Source organism: Bufo gargarizans, chromosome 2, assembly GCF_014858855.1.
Source record: "Bufo gargarizans isolate SCDJY-AF-19 chromosome 2, ASM1485885v1, whole genome shotgun sequence".
Taxonomy (NCBI): domain Eukaryota; kingdom Metazoa; phylum Chordata; class Amphibia; order Anura; family Bufonidae; genus Bufo; species Bufo gargarizans.
The window spans coordinates 110,284,311-110,307,037 of NC_058081.1; the positions used below are offsets into that span (position 1 = coordinate 110,284,311).

The window sequence follows — 22,727 nt, forward strand, 5'->3', positions numbered from 1 at the left end:
CATCCATTCAGACTGCATCAGGGCTGGACGGAGGCGTTCGGGTCCGCTCGTGAGCCCCTTCAAACAGAGCTCACGAGCGGACAGCCGAACGCTAGTGTGAAAGTAGCCTTAGATGTGTGCTGGTGCTTCAGTAGTCAGTGCATTCACAGTGCAGCCCTGTTGCTTGCTAGGGCTGAAGTCGTCTGTACTACGCAGCCATGGCAAGCATCAGAGCCGTACTGCACGTGTGCACCAATTTCTAAAGCACTGGCACATATTCAAGTATTGCAATGGTGGCACGTGCAGGCCGGGTGCCATCTCTCACCTGTCTTCCTCTCCCCTGTCAGTGGTCAATGGTAACTAGAAAACCTAAAACTCAGGCACCTAGGGGAAGGTGCCTTCAATATTCAGAAATGTCCAGCCATTGGCAGGATGAAACTAGGGTGCTCGCTGGCCAGCTAGGAAGGATGCGCATGCCCTAGAGATAGGCCGGGAGGCCTTCACTGAGAAGCACAGGCTGCGGCCTGCAGGAACCACATGGAACGCCGGCTGCCAGAGGTATGCTTTTTTGTTTGTCTGTCTGCGTACTGACCTCTGCCTGTTTCCTGACTCTGTATCTCAGCTTGTCACAGTGGAGTGATCCAGCTAATAGACGATCGCAAGGCGCATAACCACAACCCGATGCAGGATACAACAAAGTTTATTACGAGACAACACGTTTCAGAACATAAATAGTAAAAAATATAGTAGAAAATAAATAGTAGAAAATATATGTATATGTATGTATAAAAGTCATATATAGAATTTGATATATAGAGATCTATGGATATATACTTGCATAAATAAATAAATACATAGGTAAAATAAAACACTTAACTGAGTGGGCAAATACATCAATGAGTGTAAGAAAGTATATATAAAGAGAGATCTGCAGGTATATATTTATGTACATAAATAGATAGATGAATAAGTAAAAATTAAAATACTTAATTGAGTGAGTAAATACATCAATAACATAAATTCATCAGTAAATATATATAATAATAGTGTATACATAATTCATTATGCACATAACTAATGTATACATAATTCAATATGACGAGACGTTTTATGTTGATAGGACTGACATACGTTAATACACATTGACAAAAAAGATTTATGTATTTAAAAGTACCTGTGTCACCCCAGTTTAAGTGCAGCTGGGTGTATACTGCCTGGTTCCTTCTAAAAATGGCACGTGTCGGTGCCTATGCGGTCATGTAAAACAGAGAGGGATGGTTTTTAGACAGTTGACTAGGGTAGACTAACAGGTAAATATATACCTTTCCCTTTTCCCCTTCTCGTTTTTTCCTCGATATACAGTACAGACCAAAAGTTTGGACACACCTTCTCATTCAAAGAGTTTTCTTTATTTTCATGACAATGAAAAAATTTGATTCACACTGAAGGCATCAAAACTATGAATTAACACATGTGGAATTATATACATAACAAAAACGTGTGAAACAACTGAAAATATGTAATATTCTAGGTTCTTCAAAATAGCCACCTTTTGCTTTGATTACTGCTTTGCACACTCTTGGCATTCTCTTGAGTAGCTTCAAGAGGTAGTCAGCTGAAATGGTCTTCCAACAGTCTTGAAGGAGTTCCCAGAGATGCTTAGCACTTGTTGGCCCTTTTGCCTTCACTCTGCGGTCCAGCTCATCCCAAACCATCTCGACTGTGGAGGCCAGGTCATCTGGCGCAGCACCCCATCACTCTTCTTGATGGTCAAATAGCCCTTACACTGCCTGGAGGTGTGTTTGGGGTCATTGTCCTGTTGAAAAATAAATGATGGTCCAACTAAACGCAAAGCGGATGGAATAGCATGCCGCTGCAAGATGCTGTGGTAGCCATGCTGGATCAGTATGCCTTCAATTTTGAATAAATCTCCAACGGTGTCACCAGCAAAGCACCCCCACACCATCACACCTCCTCCTCCATGCTTCACGGTGGGAACCAGGCATGTAGAGTCCATCCGTTCACCTTTTCTGCGTCGCACAAAGACACAGTGGTTGGAACCAAAGATCTCAAATTTGGACTCATCAGACTAAAGCACAGATTTCCACTGGTTTAATGTCCATTCCTTGTGTTCTTTAGCCCAAACAAGTCTCTTCTACTTGTTGCCTGTCCTTAGCAGTGGTTTCCTAGCAGATATTCTACCATGAAGGCCTGATTCACACAGTCTCCTCTTAACAGTTGTTCTAGAGATGTGTCTGCTGCTAGAACTCTGTGTGGCATTAACCTGGTCTCTAATCTGAGCTGCTGTTAACCTGCGATTTCTGAGGCTGGTGACTCGGATGAACTTATCCTCCGCAGCAGAGGTGACTCTTGGTCTTCCTTTCCTGGGGCGGTCCGCATGTGAACCAGTTTCTTTGTAGCGCTTGATGGTTTTTGTGACTGCACTTGGGGACACTTTCAAAGTTTTCCCAATTTTTCGGACTGTCTGACCTTAATTTCTTAAAGTAATAATGGCCACTCGTTTTTCTTTACTTAGCTGCTTTTTTCTTGCCAGAATACAAATTCTAACAGTCTATTCAGTAGGACTATCAGCTGTGTATCCACCTGACTTCTCCACAAGGCAACTGATGGTCCCAATCCCATTTATAAGGCAAGAAATTCCACTTATTAAACCTGACAGGGCACACCTGTGAAGTGAAAACCATTTCAGGTGACTACCTCTTGAAGCTCAACAAGAGAATGCCAAGAGTGTGCAAAGCAGTAATCAAAGCAAAAGGTGGCTATTTTGAAGAACCTAGAATATGACATATTTTCAGTTGTTTCACACTTTTTTGTTATGTATATAATTCCACATGTGTTAATTCATAGTTTTGATGCCTTCAGTGTGAATCTACAATTTTCATAGTCATGAAAATAAAGAAAACTCTTTGAATCAGAAGGTGGGTCCAAACTTTTGGTCTGTACTGTATATGTAACTATCCCCAGACTGTTACATATATTCAAAGGTCCACTTCTCCAAAACAGTTACATATATATAGAGAAAAAAAGGAAAAAAGAGAAGGGGAAAAGGGAAAGGTATATATTTACCCGTTAGTCTGCCCTAGTCAACTGTCTAAAAACCTTCCCTCTCTGTTTTCCGTGACTACATAGGCACCGACACGCGCCATTTTTAGAAGGAACCAGGCAGTATACACCCAGCTGCACTTAAACTGGGGTGACACAGATACTTTTAAAGGGTTTCTACCACTTCGGTGTCACATATTTATCTGTCAAACACTAGCGATCCGCTAGTGTCTGCTCTGCCCAACCATCCTAATATAATTGCTTTTGGGGCAGCCGCTTTGCTAAAAAAAGAACTTTTATTAATATGCTAATGAGCCTCTAGGTGCTATGGGGGCGTCATTAGCACCTAGAGGCTCCGTCTACCTTCAGAAACTGCCGCCGCCGAGCGCGTCCCTCCAGCCCGCCCATCTCCTCCTGAATGCGATCCTCCTTGTGAGCGTATGTATTCTGCGCATGTGCAGTGAATGTCTGACCGCTTCCTTGCTCAGACATCTCCACTGCGCCTGCGCGATGACGCCATAGTGCTCCGAGGAACAGGCGCAGTAGAGATGTCTGAGCAGGGAAGCTGTCAGACATTCACTGCGCATGCGCCGAATACAGGCGCTCACAAGGAGGATCGTATTCAGGAGGAGATGGGCGGGCTGGAGGGACGCGCTGGGCGGCGGCAGTTTCTGAAGGTAGACGGAGCCTCTAGGTGCTAATGACGCTCCCATAGCACCTAGAGGCTCATTAGCATATTAATAAAAGTTCTTTTTTTAGCAAAACGGCTGCCCCAAAAGCAATTATATTAGGATGGTTGGGCAGAGCAGACACTAGCGGATCGCTAGTGTCTGACAGCTAAATATGTGACACCGAAGTGGTAGAAACCCTTTAAATACGTAAATATTTGTTGTCAATGTGTATTAACGTATGTCAGTCCTATCAACATAAAACGTCTCGTCATATTGAATTATGTATACATTAGTTATGTGGATAATGAATTATGTATACACTATTATATATATTTACTGATGAATTTAGGTTATTGATGTTTTTACTCACTTAATGAAGTATTTTAATTTTTACTTATTCATCTATTTGTGTACATAAGCATATACCTGCAGATCTCTTTTTATATATACTTTCTTACACTCATTGATGTATTTGCCCACTCAATTAAGTGTTCTATTTTACCTATGTATTTATTTATTCATGCAAGTATATATCCATAGATCTCTATATATCAAATTCTATATATGACATTTATACATACATACATATACTTTCTACTATTTATTTTCTACTATATTTTTTACTATTTTTGTTTCTTGTAGACTTAATAAAGGGGTCGTCGAGACCCCGAAACGCGTTGTTTCGTAATAAACTTTGTTGTATCCTGCATCGAGTTGTGGATATGCGCCTTACGATTGTCTATTAGCTGGATCACTCCACCGTGACAAGCTGAGATACGTTTTCCAATTTTTGCCCGAGTGGCGACCTGACCTTCGCCCCAAGGGTTTCCTGACGCATCTGGCAGCACCAACCTGTTACCTACAAATCTCACAGCCTACCTTCAATACGATTACACCTGATTTCGGTGCAACCAGAAACATGTAAGTTTATTATATCCACCTGTTTTTGAAGGAAGCTGTTGCATTTTGACTTATTTACCCTATGAGCGCCTCTCTCTTACCCTGTGGCCGTAACCTTACTGTTTACTGACTCTGACTCTCCACTGCCTGCCGAACCCATTACTTGTTCACTGTTTTGACCCTTTGCTGCCTGCCCTGACCTTGGACTAGATTTGCATGAACTCTGCCACCCCTGACTCCTGATTTCAAGTATGGCCTGATCCCTAGGAACACCAGGACAACATGCTTAGGTCTAGCTCAAAGTCAAAGACAATTGGTTGGCGTACTGGTTTCACAACCACAGTCCATAATAGCAAGAGCACAGGAAAAGGAGAGATTACTTCTCCCCGGCCTGAACCTGTCACTCAAAGCCTGTGTGTTGGCAGAGCTGAAAATAAGGAGTGGAGCTTTTGGTGCAGCAAAGTAAAACGGTGATGCCCTTGTTGCACCAAACAGCTCATTTGCATATTTTTAAAAAATCAATCACCTATCAGGGTGGGGGGGGGGGGGAAGCATTGTAATCAAGAGACTAGAGCACATCTGGATTACTACAGAGGTATGTGGTGACAGGTTCCATCATTCAGAGTACGGACTATACTCTGAAAGATGTGGAGTTGATTTAATCCAGCATCAAATGATCCAGAAAGTCAAATAATCTGCAACATAGACATTTTTCCAGTAATGCTGAATTTCACAATGCATAAGATTGAGCAAGACAATGTTATGCCTTGTGCATACATACATTTTGTTGCATTTTTCTTTTAAAAAAGGCAATAAAACAACACTGTGTAAACACGACCTTAGGGAATTGTAATTTTTACATGCAATATTCCTCCCATGTTCTTCCTTTTTCAACTCAGCTGGGAAATATGTCACTGTATGAGCTGCTGTATATGAATAAGATTTTTAACAATAAAATTATAACAGGTAAAATGCAAGAGAAGACAGAATACATTAAGTAATCACACATTAATATATCTGTTCCAGTTTAGAACCAATAGGAATGTTGGCTACAATAATAGATTATTAGCACACAGCAGGACATATGTCTCTGGTCTGAGAGGTGAAGTATTTTCCAAATGCTGACATGGCAAGCCGCATTCAGATCTACCCTCAACAACGACATATTCCAGTTGTTGGACAAGATGCAATGACGTGTACAATAAAAATGTTAAACTGTCCGTGTAGTTACATGCCATGGAAAGGCAATAAAAAACAGATCAGTGGAGGTCTGCCATTTGGGATCCTCTCCAATAATGGATCCATCATATTTGCCATGACTCCTGTGAAACCGGAAATCATGACCCAGTGTGAACAGAGCCTTAAACTAATGTTGTAATTGTATGTAACAAATTTTTCAGTTTTCAGAATCCTAATTAAATGCTTAGAGCTTTTGATATATTCTCTCTAGGTACAAAGTCAGTTTGTCAAGATGAATGCTGTGAAACGTTTGGGACTTTATATAAATAAGATATTTAGAAGAGCAACAAGGACAGATCTATTTTATATCGATTAGTTGCTGTTGAGACCCTAGAAGTATTTACTTGTGTCGTCCTCAAGGTGCAAACAGAGGCTGATTATATATAAAGTGCTGAAGCGATTTGTGCTATATACTATCTACAAGTATTTCTGCTTTCCAACAAGTACTAAAAATGAACAGTTCTCCTTTGCAGTGCAAGTAATTCCTTCTGCTTCTCTTTTTGCTTATCAGTCACTCCCTCTTGTGTTGCATTTTTGGGTCCCTTGATCTCCATTAATGCATCAGAAGCTTCTTGAAGGTCTCTCATCACCTTATTTAGAAGTGTTGCAGAATTAACATTTAGCCCATTGCCCTCGTCTGTTGTTCCACGTTGCCCATTTAAAACCTGATTTAAGAGAGTTTCTGTTCTCTGTCTGCCACATGCCAGCTTCATTTCCACTCTGTTTAAACGGTCCTTGGTTAGCTGTAAAGCAGATCCATCCTCTTTACTTCTAAAGTCTATATTACTATCAGACAAGAGGTCTCCCATGGAAGATGCCTTATGTTTTTTATCAATGGAATGCCTTACTGTTAGCTTTTGATAGTCTTCACTTTTGCTCAGTAATCTGGGAGACATATTTGTGTCATCCAAGAGAACATCGGTTAATGATTTTTGAGTATTATTTGTCATTTCGTTCTCATCAAGAATGTCTTTTTCTTGTTCCTCTGTGTCTTCAGTTGTCCTTTCTACAGACATATAACTCTCCATATAACTATCTCCTGTATCATTTTGGTCATCATCCGCATTATTTGATTTCATTTCATTTTTGTCTTGTAGGCTGTTTGTACTGTCTTTCTTCTCCTCTATTTCAATATCATTAGATATTATAATTTGGGGAGTACTTGTTTTTTCTGGATTGTCAAAGTCTACCAGGTTCTCTTTGCTTTCTTTCTCAACTGATAGGATCTCTTTTTCCAGCAAATCTGAGGATGACCCTTCCCATTTAATCTTCATCCTGTCTGACAAAATTTTCGGTGGGGGTTTTGGTGGAGTACTTACTACGTTACTTACATTTTCTTCACTCGTACTAGTAGGAGCTTCATGTTCTGACTTATTTTCCATATTTGCCTCTGCATTTTCAGACAGAAGTTTTTCACGAGCATAAATATTTTCTTTTAAGATTTTGGGTGGAGGAGCTGGCACATGAGGTGCTTGAACATTACTATCTGTTTCAGATATGGAAGGTTCTGTTGTCTGAAGATTGTTTTGCTTTGTGGGTGGCTTTGGGATCTTAACTGGTTCCTTCCGGGGTTTAGCTTCCTCAACATGTTCTTTAGGAATAGGTGGAACTACTGTTAAAATGTCAGTGTCCAAAGCTTCCAGGCCTAGTCTTATGGAATCATCAGCAGCCGCATCTGCCACCTACAGGAAGACAAATTATCAAATATAAGTGGTGGTTATTGATGAGACTTCACAAACGTCACATTCGGCCATTTTCTTTCAATATAGCCTGCTAAACAGTTGTTCTGTACAGCTAGGTTTTAAGGCACTAACATGGGACCATCTCTTTTCTAACTATGTTTATTCTTCAAGGAATATGCAAACTTTCAGGAAACTACTGATTGCCTAGTCTTTCTAATATTGTCACAGCTAAAACTTGTAGCATATTCCCTGCATTTTGAGCCATCTTATAGTGAGCACCTCTAAAAACCCACATCTGTATGTTACAGGGAGAGGACATTCTTGGTGAAAATGCTATTACAAATGACGACAATACTTAAAGTTTTCTCAGTGACTGTGATCTAATTTACAAAATTATCCAAGTTAATTTCTATCAGTCTGAAAGATATTTTTCTAAATGTTTTCTCACAAACCTCTTTGAGGTGGATTCTAGTGGGAGGTCTTCTCTTTGCAGCTCCAACCTTAACACGATCCCGAGTAACATGTTCTAGAGAACATTTGGGGTCTACCTTGACCTAAATGTAAGCAACAACAAAACAATATTAAGAATTACTATGGAATTTGTTCCTAGGAGAATACAGAACAGAAGGCAAGAAGTGAGGTCTGGAAGTATAAAAAATGTAATCACCTATTATATACAGACGTGGACAAAATTGTTGGTACCCTTTGGTCAATGAAAGAAAAAGTCACAATGGTCACAGAAATAACTTTAATCTGACAAAAGTAATAATAAATTAAAATTCTATAAATGTTAACCAATGAAAGTCAGACATTGTTTTTCAACCATGCTTCAACAGAATTATGTAAAAAAATAAACTCATGAAACAGGCATGGACAAAAATGATGGTACCCCTAACTTAATATTTTGTTGCGCAACCTTTTGAGGCAATCACTGCAATCAAACGCTTCCTGTAACTGTCAATGAGACATCTGCACCTCTCAGCAGGTATTTTGGCCCACTCCTCATGAGCAAACTGCTCCAGTTGTGTCCGGTTTGAAGGGTGCCTTTTCCAGACTGCATGTTTCAGCTCCTTCCAAAGATGCTCAATAGGATTGAGGTCAGGGCTCATAGAAGGCCACTTTAGAATAGTCCAATTTTTTCCTCTTAGCCATTCTTGGGTGTTTTTAGCGGTGTGTTTTGGGTCATTGTCCTGTTGCAAGACCCATGACCTGCGACTGAGACCAAGCTTTCTGACACTGGCTAGTACATTTCTCTCTAGAATTCCTTGATAGTCTTGAGATTTCATTGTACCCTGCACAGATTCAAGACACCCTGTGCCAGACGCAGCAAAGCAGCCCCAGAACATAACAGAGCCTCCTCCATGTTTCACAGTAGGGACAGTGTTCTTTTCTTGATATGCTTCATTTTTTCGTCTGTGAACATACAGCTGATGTGCCTTGGCAAAAACTTCGATTTTTGTCTCATCTGTCCACAGGACATTCTCCCAGAAGCTTTGTGGCTTGTCAACATGTAGTTTGGCATATTCCAGTCTTGCTTTTTTATGATTCGTTTTCAACAATGGTGTCCTCCTTGGTCGTCTCCCATGTAGTCCACTTTGGCTCAAACAACGACGGATGGTGCGATCTGACACTGATGTTCCTTGAGCATGAAGTTCACCTTGAATCTCTTTAGAAGTCTTTCTAGGCTCTTTTGTTACCATTCGGATTATCCGTCTCTTAGATTTGTCATCAATTTTCCTCCTGCGGCCACGTCCAGGGAGGTTGGCTACAGTCCCATGGATCTTAAACTTATGAATAATATGTGCAACTGTACTCACAGGAACATCTAGTTGCTTGGAGATGGTCTTATAGCCTTTACCTTTAACATGCTTGTCTATAATTTTCTTTCTGATCTCTTGAGACAGCTCTTTCCTTTGCTTCCTCTGGTCCATGTCGAGTGTGGTACACACCATATCACCAAACAACACAGTGATTACCTGGAGCCATATATATAGGCCCAATGGCTGATTACAAGGTTGTAGACACCTGTGATGCTAATTAGTGGACACACCTTGAATTAACATGTCCCTTTGGTCACATTATGTTCTGTGTTTTCTAGGGGTACCATCATTTTTGTCCATGCCTGTTTCATGAGTTTATTTTTTTACATAATTCTGTTGAAGCATGGTTGAAAAACAATGTCTGACTTTCATTGGTTAACATTTATAGAATTTTAATTTATTATTACTTTTGTCAGATTAAAGTTATTTCTGTGACCATTGTGACTTTTTCTTTCATTGACCAAAGGGTACCAACAATTTTGTCCACGTCTGTAAATCTAAGAATATTAGGTAGGTACTTCTCATCTGGTTCAATATATAAAACACTCGTTTATTGTCAAAACAGACAATAAAAATTAAAATATATGCATGCAAATCAATAATATTAATAATGATAAAAAAAAATTATAAAAAATTCACAATAAAATTATATTAAACTTGGTGTCTCATATAGCTGGCCCTTGTTTTTTTTTTTAGCTCTATGAGACCACCCAATCAGTTGTGGCATAAAATACCATATGCGCTGATATTGCGAAAATACACTCCTGAGCAGGATAATAGTCCACCTATAACGTATACTTATATAGGATTTGGACTCTCCTGGATATTGCTATCTGTAATCAACATTAAAATAAACTGCAAAGAGGTCCACGTTATGTGTTAATATAGACCCAGTGTCAATATTTAGGTTGAATCCAGTAGTATCATATAATGTCCTATAGTAGAGACATGTGACGTTTTCCTTTTTGTAATGCAGACGGTGCGGTAACGTGGTTCAAGTTCAACACGCACTCTCAGTTCACACAGTATACATCATAGTTGTATTATACTATAGATTGTTCCAAAAGTTATGGGTATACGGAGAATTTGTTATTGAGTGGTCAGCAGCTTACAGTCCTCTCCTCAGGATAATGCAGACAATGCGGTGACCTATTCAGCATGCACCTTTACTGTTCAGATGGTATAGGCTGTATATGCTATTCCTTAATCTATTCCAAAATAGGTGGAAGATGTTGTGGTTATACGATATACGAGAGACACAAAGTTGTTAAGCGGTCTTTATAATCAATGACTGTCCATTTACTTACAATTTGACGAGCTGGAGTCAAGGTAGGTGCCTGCCGTGGCGTCCCATGTGGTGTTCGGCGTTTAAGATCTTACCTCACTGTGTCATCTCCAATGATAAGTATTTCTTTGTTGCAGTGCTATGTTCGCCGCTTGTGGTATGCGCGTGATGTCAGCACTCCGCTTGTTGGAGTCTCCACGTTCCCACATCTTCCCGATTAGGTACAAGTTGGCAACATTGTATTCATATGGAATTTTAGATACCGATATGCAATTTGGAGCGCTCCCTATTGTTTATCCATATGTTATAGGTACTTGGGCATATACCAGACGCGTTTCGAAATATATAGACTGACTCCTTCTTCAGTGGTGGATTTTACTTTTGCCCGCGTATCTTTTAAATATTAGCTCGCAAAGTCCAATTAGGTGGATCCAAACTGTGGTAACGATCGGGCTTGGAATTGCTAATAGCCAGCTAATAGTTGGTTCCAAGTTTTCTATGTATAGCTTAACTTTGTATATTACATCCGATATAATGTAACACACATACAAATTGATAATTGTTGCTGTATCCCCATAATGCGGTTTATTTGTGTTTTCAAGCGTTTATTCAAAGGAGTATTTAATCTTTTCATTATCACTTTCTGTAATAATCTTCTAGGTCCAGGGTATATAGTATCTTAATACTCTATTTACACCATCACTTGTTTCTATAGTTTTTTATTTTTAATATTTTTTTTTTGTTTTTTATTTCAGAATTGTCATCTCCCCTCAAATAATAAAAATAAGAACAATCTGGCTGTAACCTGGCAACAAAGGCTGGCAAGTCTGGAGGCAAGGGTGTGGAGGAAAAGCTACCGAAGGTGTGGGTGGAGGCCTCCCACCAAAGGGGATCAGGGTGCTGATCCTTCTGGATTTTTTAATTTAACACACTATTACCTATAGGCCTCAATGAGGAATTAGAAATATTCGGCTTGTTATAGAAATGTTCAGCTGAATCAAAGGGTGTGTGCCCTTCACCGAGGGATGGGTGGTCGAATGTTTTATCAGATCCCCGATCCCCCCTTGATGGGAGGCCCCCACCCACACCTTCGGTAGCCTTTCCTCCACACCCTTGCCTCCAGACTTGCCAGCCTTTGTTGCCAGGTTACAGCCAGATTTTTCTTATTTTTATTATTTGAGGGGAGATGACAATTCTGAAATAAAACACAATGGAAACAAGTAATGGTGTAAATACATTAAGATGCTATATACCCTGAACCTAGAAGACTATTACAGAAAGTGATAATAAAAAGATTAAATAGTCCTTTGAAAAAAACGCTTGAAAATCACAAATAAACCGCATTATGGGGATACAGCAACAATTATTAATTTGTATGTTTGCTAAATTATATGCTCGTGAATTGTATAATTATTGATTTTTATACATATATTTTATTTCCTTATATAATGGATGAACTCTAGGGGAATTATATTTAGATCTCGGATGTAATATACGAAGTTAAGCTATACATAGAAAACTAGGAACCAACTATTAGCTGGCTATTAGCCATTCCAAGCCCCGATCCATACCACAGTTTGGATCCACCTAATTGGACTTTGTGAGCTAATATTTAAAAGGTAGTTAAAATCCACCACTGAAGAAGGAGTCAGTCTATATACTCCGAAATGCGTCTGCTATATGCCTAACTACCTATAACATATGGATAAACAATAGGGAGCGCTCCAAATTGCATATCGGTATCTAAAATTCCATATGAATGCAACGTTGCCAACTACTTGTACCTAATCGGGAAGACGTGGGGACGTGAAGACTCCAACAAGCGGAGCGCTGACATCACGCGCATACCACAAGTGGCGAACATAGCACTGCAACAAAGCAATACTTACTATTGGAGATGATGCAGCGAGGTAAGATCTTAAATGCCGAACACCACGAGGGACGCCTGGGCAGGCACCTACCTAGAGGACTGTAAGCTGCTGACCACTCAATAAAAAACTCTCCGTAGACCCATAACTTTTGGAACAATCTTCTTGTCTATAACTATGGTGTATACTATGTGAACTGAGAGTGCGTGTTGAACCAAGTTATCGCACCGTCTGCATTACTATAGGACATTATATGATACTACTGGATTCAACCTAAATATTGACACTGGGTCTATATTAACACATAACGTGGACCTCTTTGCAGGTTATTTTAACGTTGATTACAGATAGCAATATCCAGAAGAGTCCAAATCCTATATAAGTATACGTTCTAGGTGGACTATTATCCACCTCAGGAGTGGATTTTCGCAATATCCGTGCATATGGTATTTTATGCCAAAACTGATTGGGTGGTCTCATAGAGCCAAAAAAAAAAAACAAGGGCCAGCTATATGAGACACCTTAAGTTTAATATCATTTTATTGTGAATTTTTTTATCATTTTTTTATCATTATTAATATTATTGATTTGCATGCATGTATTTTAATTTGTATTGTCTGTTCTGCCAATAAACAAGTGTTTTTACATATTGAGCCAGATGCAGAGTGCCTTTTTATATTGATACGTTGCATGACAGGGTGGGTCATATAGGTATGAGCACCAATTCCGTGTAAACTATTGGGTGAGCCACCTAACAGATTCTCTAATCTATTACCTATTATATAAAGTCTGGTTTAAACCCTTCATCAAGCAAAGTTTGTCATTACTCACTTGTTCCTTGGTGTGAAAAACAGAAGGGAAGTTAGAGCCGAGCCCCAATGGCAACAGGGTGCAGTGGATTATAATACTTGGCATGTAAAAAGTACTGGACACTTAGCTGCAAAATTCATGTTGGAGATGGCCCGGAGCTGTACAGTACAGTATTAGACGCAATTTATGGAGCCAGATGTCAGTGAGAAAGCAAGAGTAACATTCAAGGCTGAGCTAAGGTGCCACTCTGTTTTTATTAATACAGTATGTTGGCTGGGTTCACAAATTCTGGTCAAGTCATGGATGTAATGCAGGGTTTTCTGCAGCTCTCTAAAGTTTTATATATCAGAAATATGGCACAGACTGCCGTTGAGGTAAAACTAGTGTGTCCTAACAGCTGCTTACTGGAGTCTTTTGTAGGTTCTCGGGACTGGCTGCAAATGGCTCCACCAGTCTCTGATTAGGTCACTGGGAAACACAGTGACCAGAGCGCAGGGGAAGTCCCCTTTGATCATGCCATGGCTATATCTCAGGGCACGTACATGGACTGCCATGTACCTTCACCTTTGTACTATTTGTATATGCACAGAAGGCACAAGATTATGACTATGTGAGTCATAAACAGACACCCAAGGAGAAATGGAGGAAGAAGGGATTGAGCAAGATACATACTAATATGCACCCTTGTGACTGGGTGACTATGACTTGCAACTCCAAAATGGGCTTCTCACTTCCTATCCCCGTTTAGATTAAAATTAGCAGTTTCTCATGACAAACTGGCACATGGCAATTATTTAAGAAGAGTTTCTCCTTTATTTGATTCAGTCATATGCGTTCAGTCACAAACTACTACCTCATCAAAAACTTTGTTTTTGCCTCTGTTAATTCCTTCATTCAGAGCCTGGATCCATACATCTCTTTCTTCTGTATTCTTAGCTTGGAATTTCACATCTTGCGCCTAAAATGATCATTTTCATTATTCATTGTGTCCAATACATTAGCTTATGAAACAAACTGACTGTGCAGGCCAGATTTATCACAAATGTTATTACGGTATGTCTACAGTTATCGTAATCTCATCCAAAAAAGGGAATGCATATAGTCACTTTGTATCATCTTCTACTCTTCCGCTGCTGGCTAATATACTTGCTAACCCAATGATGTTATCAACAGTCAGAGGAAAAGTGAAATGTAACTGTATAATGCTACTATAAAATATGGCCAACTGCAGCAGTTGCAAAGGAATATAGTACTTGTTGAATAACGGAAAAACAAACAATTAAACATGAAAATCCAATAGATATATAAAGTGGTGTTTTAAAGTTTGTGAATCCTTGCCATAGTTATGCATACATTTCACCTACAACTACATCAGATTTTCACACAGTCCTAAAAATACGGTAGATACAGATAACCAAATGAAACAAATGAGTCAAAAATATCAAAATAGGTCATTTATTAATTGAAGAAACTGATCTAATATCACATAGTGGTAAAAGTATGTGAACCTTTAGGATTTGCAGATAATTTGAAGGTGAAATTGGAGTCAGTTGTTTTCAGTCAATGGGATGGCAAACAGGCGTGAGAGAGTGAACTGTTTTATTTAAAGAACAGTGATCAAAGTCTGATCTTCATACCACATTTGTGGAATTGTATAATGGCACAAATAAAGAGGATTTCTAAGGACCTTAGAAGAAGAGTTGTTGATGCTCATCAGACTGAAAAAGGTTACAAAACCATCTCTAATGAATTTGCACTCCACCAATCCACAGTTAGACAGATTGTGTACAAATTGAGGGAATTTAAAGTCATTATTAGCCTTCCCACTGGTTGACCAACAAAGATAGTGTCAAGATCAAGATGTGTAATAGGCTGCGAGGTCATTAAGGAACCTAAGGTAACCTCCAAGAGACCTTTCTCACATTAGCTAATGTTAATGTTCATGAGTCCACCATAAGGAACACACTAAACAACAATGGTGTGCATGGCAGGATTGTAAGGGGAAAGCCACTGGGCTCCAAAACAACATTGCTGCCCATCTGCAGTTTTCTAAAGATCACCTGAACAAACCAGAAGTCTATTGGAACAATGTTTTATGGACAGATGAGACCAAAATAGAACTTTTTGGTTAATTGAGAGGCATTATGTTTGGACAAAGGAAAACACTGCATTTCAGCATAAAAACCTCATCCTATCTGTGAAACATGGTGGTGGTAGTATCATGGTTTAGACCTGTTTTGCTACCTTTGGGCCAGGACAGCTTTCTACCATTAATGGAACAATGAATTCTGAATTATATCAGCAAACTTTAAATAAAAATGTTGCAACATTTGTCCGTGAGCTTGTAAAGTGCAAAACACGTGCAGGACAACTGAAAGAGGTTTTTCCTTAAGATAGTATCTTACTGTAAAAATGGCATTAAATAGCAGATAACACTTAGAACAAAAGAAATTAATATTCAACAAATAACTCTGGGTTTACCCTTTCTTCGGCCGCACGCCTTTGTAAGGGGAGTCTCCCTCTCTCTCACACGTCGTCTCTCAGGGTATTGCAATGAACAATGTCTCTTAACTGCCTCCGGACCGCCTAACGCAGGATTGCGTTCTGGCGGCGGTCGATCTGGTCCTCCTTGACGCGCCGGTGCATCATCTCGCGAGACGCGAGATTTCCTGTGAACGCGCTCACACGGGAGCGCGCGAGTCACAGGATCGGGAGGTAAACGAGTGGACCTACAGCCTGCCAGCGGCAATCATTCGCTGGCAGGCTGTAGATGCTATTTTTTTAACCCTTGAAAGGTATATCAGACGCTGTTTTGTTAACAGCGTCTGATATACCTGCTACCTGGTCCTCTGGTGGTCCCTTTTGCTTGGATCGACCACCAGAGGACACAGGCAGCTCTGTAAGTAGCACCAAACACCACTACACTACACCCCCCACCCCCTGTCACTTATTAACCCCTTATTAACCCCTGATCACCCCATATAGACTCCCTGATCACCCCCTGTCATTGATCACCCCCCCCGTAAGGCTCCATTTAGACGTCCGTATGTGTTTTGCGGATCCACGGATCCGCAAAACACATACGGACGTCTGAATGGAGCCTTACAGGTGGTGATCACCCCATATAGACTCCCTGATCACCCCCCTGTCATTGATCACCCCCCTGTAAGGCTCCATTCAGACGTCCGAATGTGTTTTGCGGATCCACGGATCCGCAAAACACGGACACCGCGGATCGCAAAACACGGACACCGGCAATGTGCTTTCCGCATTTTGCGGATCCGCACATTGCCAGAACTATATAGAAAATGCCTTTTCTTGTCCGCAATTGCGGACAAGAATAGGACATGTTCTATAGGCTCTACAAAAAACGCAGTGTTCGCCCGATCAGGCCTAATCTTGTGCGCACACTTGCGTTCAGTCCGCCCCACCGCAGTGCCAATTTTTTTTTTCTGATCACTGCAAAAACACCGTAAAATTGCTGCAGCGCTATAAAAAGATCACTTTTGAGGGGCATGGCGAGTTCATAGAAGAATTTTTTTGGGGGCACAAGTTTGCGGAAATTTTTATTTTATTTTATTTATTTTTTATTTATTTTTTCTTACAAAGTCTCATATTCCACTAACTTGTGACAAAAAATAAAATCTCACATGAATTCACCATACCCATCACGGAATCCAAATGCGTAAAAATGTTTAGACATTTATATTCCAGACTTCTTCTCACGCTTTAGGGCCCCTAAAATGTCAGGGCAGTATAAATACCCCACAAGTGACCCCATTTTGGAAAGAAGACACCCCAAGGTATTCCGTGAGGGGCATGGCGAGTTCCTAGAATATATTTTTTTTTTGGCACAAGTTAGCGGAAAATGTTTTGTTTTTTTTCTCTTAGAAAATCATTTTCCGCTAACTTGTGGCAAAAACAAAAACCTTCTATGAACTCGCCATGCCCCTCACGGAATACCTTGGGGTGTCTTCTTTCCAAAATGGGGTCACTTGTGGGGTATTTATACTGCCCTGGCATTTTAGGGGCCCTAAAGCGTGAGAAGAAGTCTGGAATCCAAATGCCTAAAAATGCCCTCCTAAAAGGTACTCATTTGAATTTGGGCCCCTTTGCGCACCTAGGCTGCAAAAAAGTGTCACACATGTGGTATCGCCGTACTCAGGAGACGTAGGGCAATGTGTTTTGGGGTGTATTTTTACATATACCCATGCTGGGTGAGAGAAATATCTATCTAGAAGACAACTTTTCCCATTTTGTTTTATACAAAGTTGTCATTTGACAGAGATATTTCTCTCACCCAGTATGGGTATATGTAAAAATACACCACAAAACACATTGCCCTACTTCTTCTGAGTACGGCGATACCACATGTGACACTTTTTTGCAGCCTAGGTGCGCAAAGGGGCCCAAATTCTAAAGAGTATCTTTACGATTTCACAGGGCATTTTTTCCGCATTTGGATTCCAAACTACTTCTCACGCTTTAGGTCGCCTAAAATGCCAGGGCAGTATAAATACCCCACAAGTGACCCCATTTTGGAAAGAAGACACCCCAAGGTATTCCGTGAGGGGTATGGTGAGTTAATGTAAAATTTTATTTTTTGTCACAAGTTAGTGGAATATGAGACTTAGACTCCGCTAACTTGTGACAAAAAATAAAAACTTCCATGAACTCACTATGCCCATCAGCAAATACCTTAGGGTGTCTACTTTCCGAAATGGGGTCATTTGTGGGGTGTTTCTACTGTCTGGGCATTGTAGAACCTCAGGAAACATGACAGGTGCTCAGAAAGTCAGAGCTGCTTCAAAATGCGGAAATTCACATTTTTGTACCATAGTTTGTAAACGCTATAACTTTTACCCAAACCAATAAATATACACTTATTACATTTTTTTAATCAAAGACATGTAGAACAATAAATTTAGAGAAAAATTTATATAGAAATGTAGTTTTATTTGAAAAATTTTACAACCGAAAGTGAAAAATTGCATTTTTTTTCAAAAATTTTGGTAAATTTTGATTAATATCAAAAAATGTAAAAATGTCAGCAGCAATGAAATATCACCAAATGAAAGCTCTATTAGTGAGAAGAAAAGGAGGCAAAATTCATTTGGGTGGTAAGTTGTATGACCAAACAATAAACCGTGAAAGTAGTGTAGTGCAGAAGTGTAAAAGGTGGTCTGGTCATTAAGGGGGTTTAAGCTAGGGGGGCTGAGGTGGTTAAACAACAACTAAGACACTGGAATCTGATTCTGAAATGACAGCGTGTCTAACAAACTTAAAAAACCTATATTCTCTGTCCTGGGGAATGCTATGCTCCCATTGCATGCGTCTCACTATGGCCCTCACTAGGTCCTCTCAGGACTCCCTGGCAATCTGTGGTGTGCACTGCACAGTTCACCTGCCAGACTCTGTCTCTGTCGGTAAACCAGCCTCAGAATCTCATATTCCTGCTTTCAGCCAAGTCTGTGGCTTTCTAATAGAGCCAGAGCTCCTTGAACCTGCTCATTCAGCAGCTTAGCTTCTAGTGCCTCACATGGCATACATGTACCTCTCTCCCCTGGATCCTGTCTTCTTCCAGGTTGCTGTATACATCTCACACATCTCCATCTGCTGGCTTGGGGGTAATCCTGTGACATTACAAGCTGAATTTCAAGAGAATGGTTAAAAAAGAATAAAGGTAAAGTTTTGGAATGGCCAAGTCAAAGTCCTGACCTTTATCCAATAGAAATGTTGTGGAAGGACCTGGAGAGATCAGTTCATCAGAGGAAACCCACCAACATAACACAGTTCAAATTGTTTTATACGGAGGAATGGACAAACATTTCTCCAAGCCAATGTTCAGGACTAATCAACAATAAGGGAAAATGTTTAGTTGCAGTTATTACTGCACAAGGAGGTCACACCAGGAAATGAAAGCAAAGGTTCACATACTTTGCCACTCACAGAAAAAATAGATAATGTTCCTCAATTAAAGAAAGTCTAATATTTTTAACTGATTTGTGGTCGCAGACCGACCTTCTGATGTGTCCTAATAGTTCTGAAGCCAAGTGAGCCGGCTCGAGGTCATGACACAGAGACACATACAACATGTGTTCCTCGTAATGCCCTTTTTTATTGTAATGAGCAGTACACGTATTTATACACACACAAACGCAATAAAAGTGTTCTAGTGTAGACAAGCTTTGAGTTACTATGTTTGGTTTGAGATAAGAAATGAATGGTAAGCATTAATGGATTAGGGGCCCACTGTGGAATTTGTACTTCTGCCTTCCAAGGCTAAATCCCCCTCCTATCTAAGTGCAGGTTATATATAGATATAAAATGAATACATATACAAAATGGACGCCTTTATGCTTTCCCTCACTGTTTGATTTGGTTATCTTTATCTACTTTTAGGACTTGTGTGAACATTTGATGCAGTTTCAGGTCAAATTTATGCAGAAATATAGAAAATTCTGAACGGTTCACAAACTTTAAAGCACCACTGTAAAAGACAGATAGCATTGTTTTACAGCCATCATTACTTTTACCGTAAGAATGGCAAAATGTATTTTGTCTTTCCATAGATACTTGGCATGGCTGTAGGCAAAGCAATCAAAAAATCTTCCCCAGACTGTTGAATGGTATGAATGCATTCCCTGCTTTTGCACTAAGCATTTTTGAAGTAGCAATCTAAGTACAGATTTCAAATGTGGAAACATTTCAGAGGTTTCTCAGTGGTGATAAGTTTGAGACATTTTGACATATAGCAGTGACTTCCATTCTCTGTATGAACTTAAATGGGGTATTCCAGGATTTAACTATTTATGGCCTATCATCAGAACAGGCCATCAATATCTTACTAGTGGGTATCTGAAACCTCAAACCCTTGACAATCAGCTATTTCAGATTAGATCCGATAGTGGAAGTCAGCACTGGAACTACATGGCTTTGCCGTGTTGTTTAGTGGACAAAGCTGGTAACCGCATTGCTTCTCCGATTCACGTCAATAGGATCAGCACTGCAGTTACTAGCTCCTTCCACTACATAATGGATGAAGCTGGAGTTCCAGTGCTGGCGCCCCTGTCAATCACCTGTTTCAGAGTAGCTAGGTTGGGCAATCAATATTAAAATCCTGGAATACTCCTTTTAAGGTGGCCATGTAAATGAGATGAATGTTCTTCTGATGCCTGGACACACACTGCAGATTGCCAATTTTTTGAGTACATTGCCCACATCCCATGTTTGAAGAGTGGAATAGCAACCTGTTAAAAAAAGTTTGACTACCATTAGGGGGGCCATCCTGATGGTTGCATAGCATCGCATTGCTTTAGAAAGAAGTGCTACACCCCATGCCTGGATGCTTAAGTACAAGTCAGCTAGAGAAGCATAGTGTAAGTAAGACTACTTACTTACTTGGTCTATCAACTAACTATGCAGCTGTGAATCCAGTAACATCTGTGAAAGTGCATTTTGTGTACCAACTGCCAGTGCACTGCATGCTAAGAACTGTCCTGATGTATTTCATGTGAATTCTTAAATAAAGAACTCTTCTACTGTGCAATTGCCTCCTCATTGCTTCCTGCACTATAACATTGAAAAGTGTTGTCATCACGAACCAGAACCCTGTCCTGCACCTCAAAACCTTCAACACCAAAGGCACCTCAACCATAATCAGGCTAGAAAACCCCAGATCCAAAGTGTGCCCCAAATGGAAGAAAGATGCGCCATTCAGCATTACGGCATGGGCCCAGGGACTGTCAGAACTGTGACTACTACTACTACTACTCCCATCTGGCCTACCATACTCGTGCATGTCCCTGTAGCACGCTGCACATAGAGAAACCTAGTCCTGGAAACCTTAGTCCCTGAGACTGGAAGAGCTACCAGAGAGAAGTAAAAAAAACTGAGAGTCTACCCCTGAAAGATAGAAAGCCTGAAATTCATACTGAAGGTTTAGAACCCTCAAGACCATGCTGAAGTCAGTAAGGTAGCACAAATTTATGGCAAAGGACTTTACTGCTTTTGGAAAGTGCATATTTCTTCAGCACACACTACACTTTGAGATGGACTGGCCATCTGAATATGAGATCTGCACCCGCAGCTTGTGTATTGCAGGAAGTATTGATGAGAACAGAGTTGCACGTCTGTGATTATTTGGAAGGATTGCTAGAACTTCCATAGAGAGACGCAGGGAGGACTACCACTATCATTGTTACTGCCCATATGCAACTTTAACAAAAAGCCTGCTCTCTAATATACCTCACATCACACATGTGCTATTGCTGCTAAGTGTACTGCAACTGCTGTCATTATTTAGTAAAGGCAAACTAGATTTGTTCCAGCCAAACGGGCCTGATCATCGACTCTACCAGGGTGTGCTCCCTGCACAACCCCAGGGAGCATTGGATTGAGGACAGCCACTGTGAACTACTACCACTATCAGTGTCACAACTACCACTTCTCCTGGCTCTCCCCCTGCGGGTCGCTACAAAGCTTGTTCCCGATGAATTTATATTTTTTAAGTCTAATTATCAACACAATTTACCTTAGTTCCTTGCGATGGGATCAAATTAAAATGCTTTTTTCGTTTCAGGAACGTTCTTTGGTCTTGGCACCGTTCATAACTGGCAAGCTCCAATGTCTCTAGACACTTCTGCTCATCCTGTGGAAATGGAAAAAACTGAAAATTTAAATCCATTTTATCGAGAACCGCCGTAGATTCATAAATATGGTGGAGTAACAGACAAATAAATCCTCAAGTTGGATCCAAACGGGTTTTTCCAGTTTCAGAATCTCTTGTAAAAAGAATAAAATAAAACTGGGACACTGACCAAACAAAGGTCAACAGGTTAAAGCCATTGTCTTATTTCAGCCAACGGCATTTATCATGTAGATAAAGTTAACACAAAGCCCTTACTAATATATTGTTATTATCCATATTGCCTCCTTTGCTGGCTTGATTCATTTTTCCATCACATTATACACTGCTCAATTCCAAGGTGGTGGCTGCAATCCATCAGTGGTGGTTGTGCTTGCACACTATAGAAGAAAGCACTATGAGCACCCCCACAGTTCCGGTCACCAGGGAGGCCAACGTTTTTCTCTATAGTCTGTAAGCACGGCCACCGCTGATGGATTGCAGGGAGGTCATAACCATGGAAACAAGCGGTGTATAATGTGATGAAAAATTAATCCAGCCAACAAAGGAGGCAATATGGACAATCACAAAAAATTTGGAAGTGCCTTGTGTTAACTCTCTGTACATGAGAATACTGGGTATATCTGGGTATTTAGTTAGAGTGCCTTGGGGCATCAAACTGGACCATTGCACTGGAAGAAGCAAAGCCTGGATACTACTCGGCATCTTAAGATAATGAGTTGCATCAAAAGGGGCAAAAGTTTTTTTCTTGCCTTCCTCTGGA

The 22,727-nt window shown here is 40.3% G+C and overlaps 1 protein-coding gene across 1 annotated transcript in view; it reads right to left on the bottom strand.

The window, feature by feature from the left end:
• Positions 1–5,441: 5,441 nt before the first annotated feature.
• The window catches only part of PLEKHO2 (pleckstrin homology domain containing O2), a 56,894-nt gene continuing 39,608 nt past the window's right edge, over positions 5,442–22,727 (bottom strand). Inside the window, exons 3-6 of the mRNA XM_044283178.1 lie at positions 21,851–21,967; positions 14,171–14,275; positions 7,987–8,088; positions 5,442–7,534 (exon numbers count right to left, since the gene is read on the bottom strand). Coding sequence (XP_044139113.1) covers positions 6,299–7,534; positions 7,987–8,088; positions 14,171–14,275; positions 21,851–21,967 — 1,560 coding nt within the window. The 3' untranslated portion in view covers positions 5,442–6,298. The remainder of the gene's footprint in view (positions 7,535–7,986; positions 8,089–14,170; positions 14,276–21,850; positions 21,968–22,727) is intronic.